The 7,232-nt window shown below is 42.8% G+C and overlaps 1 protein-coding gene across 1 annotated transcript; it reads left to right on the top strand.

Moving 5' to 3' along the window:
* Window positions 1-174: 174 nt before the first annotated feature.
* On the top strand, window positions 175-6,909 carry LOC310843528 (uncharacterized protein C3orf38 homolog). The gene is made up of 3 exons (XM_083737048.1): window positions 175-526; window positions 4,904-5,124; window positions 6,239-6,909. The coding sequence occupies exons 1-3, from the start codon at window positions 388-390 to the stop codon at window positions 6,830-6,832; spliced, it is 954 nt and encodes a 317-aa protein (XP_083593174.1). The 5' UTR covers window positions 175-387; the 3' UTR covers window positions 6,833-6,909.
* Window positions 6,910-7,232: the final 323 nt, after the last annotated feature.

The following is a 7,232-nucleotide window of genomic DNA, read 5'->3' as shown; positions in this document are numbered from 1 at the left end:
CCTTGTGTATCACAGCAGACAGGCGGCAGCCACTCTCTTCCAACAGCCAAAACTTGGCTAAGGTATGCTTGGGGAGATCTTCCTTATTAGATGAGGCCTCAGAAGACAACGGAACCAATGCAGCCCCCTCCGCGTTCCAAGCCGAACCCGTTCAGGCCGCGCTCGCGTCGCGCGAAGCGTCGAGGGGGCGGGCCCGGAGGCTGTTCGCAGCAACACCCGAGCGGCGGAAGCACGTTGTCCCTTGAGCCTGTCGGTTGCCAAGGTTTCCTGTGGCGGGGGGGAGGGGGAGAAGAGGGGGGCGCTGGCGGCTTCTTGGGGGGGGGGGGTCTGCCTGCGCTCCTCACCTCGCGCCACCAAGAGGCGACGCCGCCGGCCGCCACCACCACCATGGCTTCGGCCTGGGCGGGGTTGACTGAGCGCGAGCGGGACGGCTGCCGGGAGCTCCTGGATCTTCTCCACACGGACGACCTGCTGTCTCTGACGGACACGGTGACTAACCGCCTCGTGCAGCCGGACGACCGCCAAGGTATTGAGGGGGGGGGGGAGTACGCGGAAGGGGCCTGCGGACTTTAAGGGGGGTGGGGGGGGTGAGTAGAAGTGGAGCCTTGTGGGTCTCACCCCGGAGCGGACTCGTCTTCTAGCTTAGTCAATGCAGAGACTCTGGCCAGAAATGGGCGAAAGCGGGGCAGAGACCTCGAGTCCCTGTCAGGGGGAAAAGGCGGGGTTTCAGTAAACAAACAATAACAAAAATCGCTTTTTCGAACATAAGCGCCTCGAGGGGAAATGGTCGAACCTAATGGAAAAAAATAATAATACTGCATAATTTTGGTATTTCTAAGAGGCGGGAGGGGGGGGGAGGGACGCGGACAACAATGAACGATGGGGTTAGTATTTTGGAGTTTGTTTTTAAGCTACTTTATTTCTCTCCACACACACATCCTCCTAACTTTCAGTGTTTTTTTTTTTAACAACAACAACACACTGCCAGCGATTTGAAAACAAGTGCAGATATTTGTATGCTGTTTTGCCACAGTAGGTCTTCGGGTTGTAGGAACAAAACTGATATTCTGCTCCAAGTGTGACTTGACTCTTTGGCTCATAGAACTGCAGAGAAAACAGCAGGCAGAGTTCACTTAGCAAGTCTTTGGACTTCAGGAGCTGTGTTGTCGTTGTGCACTGTTTTAAGGGGGCACAGTTGCAAAAGTATGTATTTGGAAGGGGGAATCCTTAAGATTCATTAACTGAAATCCGTATATAATTTTTAATCTTTAACAAATCCATCGGAAGATTCTAGCTGACAGGAGCAGCCCTGTCTGCCCTCTTGGCCCAGAGTTTGTCACCCGTCCGGCTACCAGATCTGATTGAAGAGGTTTATATTTGTAAGCCATTCCAGGAGCCTTTTTCACTAACATTTAGTGGGTGTTAGAAATAAATTTGTTTGACCAGAAAATATGTCCAGACAAAAATGCATGCTGTCATGTTAGCTATAATTTTTTGTTTTATTTTGTAAAATATGGATTTTTATGATCTTCTGACAGCATATGTTTGTTAAAGACTATTTGCCAGTTAAATATGATACTGGCATATTAAAATCATGTGTCTTTGGTGAGACCAAAATAAAGAAGTACTTTATATTGCTAATATACCTTTAAAAATAGCTTGCAGTTTGGGTCTTTTACTATTATTTTAACTGTGTCCAGATATAAGGGAGCCATTATGAGAAAATCACTTTGTGTTGTTTCCTATTGTTACTTGGCTGATGATTTCATACAGCTGCATGAGTAGTAGTGTCATATGACAAAAGGTAATGCCTATTTGTAGGTAGATAGAAGTTGAAGTATGTGGTTACTGTGTGGAGTTAGTAGTGTTCATGGCTTCTGCAGCCACACAGGTGGGACACTGAAAAAAATTAGGGGAGCTTCTAAAGTTTTTGAAGCCTGTTCTTGCCATTGAGAAGGAGGCATTAGTGACTCAGTGTCGTGGGTCAAGAGGCTGCTTCCATTCTGCTTGGTTCTCTTCTGACCACCAGGACAGTGGCAGCTCTGCCTCTCCAATCCTCGAGTAGTATTGAACACTAGTCCTACTCACAGTAGATCCATTGAAGTTATTGGACATTAATTTCAGTGGGTCAACTCCGAGTAAGAATTGGTAGGATACACAACCCATTGTTTGCAACTAAAGGAAGGTGTGTTCTACTGATCTGCCCTTGCCTCTCCCATCCCTGTGTGAATTTAGTTTGTACGTATGTGGATTCTTGGCGTAGGGGCTTCTTTCTGTTGCTGCCTATTGTTACATAACCAATATTTTCATACAGCTGGACATCTACCACATAACACAAATGCCCCAACTAATACCATACCATGTACATGTGCAGTCACAGTACTATAAAAAGGAATTGCAGCTGTGTGTGCATACATAATTTAAAATACAGTGATCTAGTGATGGTTTTTTTACCTGTTGAAGAAATGGTTCTAAGACTCTTACCAGGGCGCATTTAAAACCTCTGTAATTCTTAGTGTTGTATCCAGTGGACTTCTGCTTATGTAACAGAACTTAATTTTTTTAAGCTTCCTGAATGTTCTTTTAAATTGCTCTGGAGGGTTGGGCCTTCTGAAGACCGATTTTGAGGGCAGTTGCAGTAGTATGGTAGGGAAGCAGAAGAAAGTGAAGTCCCATTGTGTGGACAGAAGCGAGCTTCCACAACATTGGATTCTTTGCTTACTCAGCAGTGATCAAATACATGTGATTGCAGAACTGAGCCTACAGAAAGATGATATCAATGATGGTGTTCAATTTAAGTTTAGAACTTTGTTCTGCCTATAAACTAGAATGCTTATAGAACACTAGAATCCTATGTTGTGTTTTAATTGTGGGATGTGTTATGTTTTTGAAAAAAAAGAAATCCTATAGGAACTTGTCAGTATTCTACTATACTGAGCATCTGGCTAGATTGTCCAACTTTCATCTCTTCCCATCTTCCATCACTGCCTAGGGGAAGGGCTACTCTGCTTTGGAACACAGTGAAGTAAAGTTATAGCTCCAAGTGGGAGGTGGGAATTAAAATAAGAACATTTATGTGCTTATCTGAGAAGGTATTTGGGGAGTACATAGCCGGCTTTTTAGTACTTAAAATATAGCCTTTGGAAGGTGCTCTGATTCAATTTAAATTGTAAGAAGCCAAACTAAAGAAAGTTATAAGACTTTAAATAAATTAAATATTTGAAATGTAAATGGTAGAGGTTTGCTGTGAGCACAAGTTGCACCTTATATTTGTAGCATTTGGAAGCAACTCAAAACTGTTTTGGATCATTTTCTTCTCTAGTTTTTTGGTGACCCAATGACTTTGGGAGAAGGAGAGCTTTCCTGCTAGGTGATTTATTTTATCTTTGTTATACTGGCAAAGGCATTTTTTCTCACCCCTCCACCACCTCCTTCCTAGAAGTACACTGTGAAATAAGAGAACACTATGTTTTTTTATTGTTAGGAAAAGAATAGTTGGAAAATAAGTCTAACTCCATCGCTTATGCCCTGCTTTCACATCTAGAATCATGACCTACTTAAAGAAAACCATTCCTCAAATCACTGTGATTGGAGTACACCAGGGTGTCCAAACTTTTTCAAAGTGGGCGAGATTTGATGAAGTGAACATGCATGAGGGCCAACCAAAGCTTTTTTTTACAAGTTTACCCTAAAATTGTTGAACTTTGTTTAGGATTGAAGTTGATGAGTTTTTAAAAAAAGATTTTACCCCAGGACATATACTGCCATGGGGGCTGGATTAAATCAACCGGCGGGCTGGATTAGGCCCCCGAAATGGACTTTGGACTGGAGGATACTGAGAAAATTATCTACTGTGATTAAAAGCTAGTCCTGTCAGTCAAAATGAAATATTATTCCACCCCCCCCCCCCTTTGTGCACACACAACCTTTTAAATTCTGGGCATTTCCCCACTCAGCTTGGATTTGTATCTCAAAAGAAAAGTGAGGGATGTGTGTTTAATTTTATGGAAAAACACAGGCAACAGACTTACAAGTTTGGTGATTCCCTGTTTGCCCTTGATACACTTTGTTAAGCAGGCAGTCCAAGTTGGAAACATCAAAGTCTTCCTGAATCACCCCAATATGCATCATTATTTGAGGTATACAGAGAGCTGATGCATATTCCTCGTAAATAACTATATGGGGGGAAATAACTTGTTGCAAATATTGCAAATAGATCCTTGTAGTTGAACATCTTTAGGCAGACCTAATTACGATAAGGATTATTCTGTTTTGATCGGTGAATAATTCTTGATTGAAACATGCATTTCCATTGGATCTCTTATTGGCTGTCAATGGCAATCTGAAGGGTTGTCGCTATGTAGCAGAGCAGCTGCTTTGCATGCAGAAGATCCCAGGTTCAGGCCCCAGCGTCTCCAGGTGGGATAGGGAAAGACCCAGTCTGAAACCCTGGAGAGCTGCTGCTGGTCAGTGTAAATAATACTGAGCAAGATGGAAGAATGATCTGACCCAATATAAGGCAACTAGCTTCCTATGGCACATGGAACTTGTTTTCTTGCCGACCAACATGTGACTTAATTACATTGGACCATGAACCTGTATGGAAAAATATGTTCTGAATAGCAGTTGCCACTGAAGACAGACTCAACAATACTCAACTTCTCAATCCTCAGCGAGAACCTTGCTTCCTTTTACCCATCAGAGTAAAGTTTCTTTGGCTTGGGAGAAGGGTATGAGGGAAGGAACACCAGTGGCAAAATTTTGTGTTTTTGAGAGACATAATAGCTCGAAAGCACCTTTTAACGATTCTCAAGTGATTAAGACCAACACTCAAGTTCCAGCTTTCTTTTGCAGAATGATAATTGGATTCAAGGAACACCCCTGTTTCTGATTTTATTTTCAGAAGCCATAAATGCCATCGTATTGTACAGTCAAAGTGCTGAAGAGCTGCTGAAGAGAAAGAAGGTATTTCGAGAGGTAATCTTCAAGTATTTGGCAGCAAAAGGAGTCATAGTGCCGCCTTCTTCTGAAAAGCACCAACTTGTTGATCGTGCAAAGGAGTACTGGTGTGAACAGCTAAAAGATAATGGCTCGGAAGAAATCTATACTAAGCCTGATGTACAGGTGAGGTTTATTTTACATGTTTTATAAATACAAAGCATTCTTTTTGGAAATTAGTTGCTTGTTCATGCTTTAATATGTTGTTCACATTTGTCTTCTATGGAGTAGCAGGGGGCATATTCTTTCTGTTAGAAGTGTGTCATGTGACAGCGTTTTTGTGCAACATAAGCATCGGACCTTCCTGTCTGTTCCTCACATGCTTTGAAGATAGTCGAATAACAGGTGTCTAAATGAGAGATGCTTCTGTGAGAGATTCCTACAGAAAGTAGGCCGATTTTGGAAGCCATATTCAGCACACTGTGCTTTAGAGCAGAGATGGGGAACCTGTGACCATCTAGATGTTTGAGTCAAACCCCTTTCATTCTCTGCAAGCTCCTACATATTTTTAAGGTGAGGCAACCAGAACCATAAACAGTATTCCAAATGCACTCATGCCATAGATTAGCATCATGGCATTATTATATCAGCAGTTTTATTTTCAGTTCCTTCCTAATGATCCTTAGCATAAGAATTTGCCTTTCTCACAGCTGCCGCACACTGGGTCAGCATCTTCATTGAACTACCCAGAACTACTCCCAGGTTTTGTTCCAGGGTAGTCACTGCCAGTTCAGGTCCCATTAGTGTATATGTGAAATTAAGATGCATCCGTTTTCACTTGTTTATATTGATTTGCATTAGCCATTTTCCTGCTCATTCACTCAGTTTGGAGAGTACTATGTGTACATCTGATTTCCCCCTACTTCTTTTGCTGCCTTGAACATGGGGGAGGACAGGAAGTAGAAGTCCTATTGTGTGAAATCCACTTCAGCATTTCATAGAACCCATGACTAATGAATGGTTCCTGTTTCCACAAAACAGAAATATACAGAGGTTTTTTCTGCCTAATAAAGTGGATCCAAGTAAGCTGTCTATTCCACACATCTTTAGACAGCCCCTTCATTTGGTATGCATAGTTCTGAACATTTTCAAAGCAGAAATTATGGCTTCGTTAATTGTTGCATTCCATGTTAGTTGTAGTCGTAGGGTCCATTTCAACTTTGCTGAACAGTACCATGTGGAAAGGAATCAGTACATTTTGTTACTGCTTAAAAGTAAAAGTCCCTACTTTGTTTTTCAGAAACCTGAAGAGGGAGGGAAGGAAGGAGGAGACCAGCAAGATCACAGCAAAGATTGCCACAGTCTGGGAGAGGAGTTTTGCCAGTGGTTCTTTGGAATTCTGAACTCTCAAAACCCGTTGGTTGGAGAACCACATGATGAATGGGGACCACAACATTTTTGGGATGATGTAATCCTAAAGTTTTGCTATAACACTTCAGAACAAAACATGGAAGAGTACTTGGGTGCAGAATTGGTTAGCCTTCGTTTACTGTCATTGGTGAAAGAAGAATACCTCTTCCTGAACCCAAACTTGGACGCTGGTGGGCTGAAGTGGACAGTTTCACGACATGGGTTAGTTGTGGTGGCAGTAGCAGGCACAGTTCATAGAAATACTTCTTGCTTGGGCATCTTTGAACAAATCTTTGGACTCATCCGATGCCCCTTTAGGGAGAATACGTGGAAAATCAAGTTTGTGAACCTAAAGATTGTTGGTCAGAATGCCCTGGAACCTGGGACCCACTTAGAAAGACCTTGCATAAAATATGAGCAGGAAGAACTCCAGGAATTCTATGTTTCCAATGATCTTTCCTTGGTTGAGTCTCAAAAATCCTGAGCATTCTGTGAGCAGAATGAAGTAGAACAGTTTGTGGGCCCAGAAAATACAACACATGAGCATACTTGAGCATTCAAGTAAGTTGTTTGCTTCTATTTCTTGAGTTAGACTTTCTGGTTGGATGACAAGCCAAAGTACCGCCTAAACAACTAGTGCTAATTGGGTTGACACCTAGTACTGGTTGGGCTGACTCAGGTTCCCTAAAGTTACAGTCTGGCACATGATTTGCCCACCCTGAAGAGAAAGGAGGAATGGTGAGCAGATGCTTACCTCCTACTCCCTCCTGCTACTCTTCTCTCTCCTGCCCTCGCTTTCCCCCACTGTGAGACATGGGGAAGTAAGCAGAAAAGAAGCAAGTACAAATGAGAAGGATGCAAAACGAGGAAAGACGCATCATCAT

This window comes from Podarcis gaigeae, assembly GCF_964106915.1.
Source record: "Podarcis gaigeae genome assembly, chromosome: 4".
Taxonomy (NCBI): Eukaryota; Metazoa; Chordata; class Lepidosauria; order Squamata; family Lacertidae; genus Podarcis; species Podarcis gaigeae.
This window is presented reverse-complemented; position numbering and strand designations above follow the sequence as displayed.

Coding starts and splice junctions, on each gene's coding strand:
- LOC310843528 (XM_083737048.1), top strand. CDS start 388: ATGGCTTCGGCCTGGGCGGGGTTGACTGAGCGCGAGCGGGACGGCTGC. Junction 527..4,903: donor GCAGCCGGACGACCGCCAAG/GTATTGAGGGGG, acceptor TTTTATTTTCAG/AAGCCATAAATGCCATCGTA. Junction 5,125..6,238: donor ATACTAAGCCTGATGTACAG/GTGAGGTTTATT, acceptor TTTGTTTTTCAG/AAACCTGAAGAGGGAGGGAA.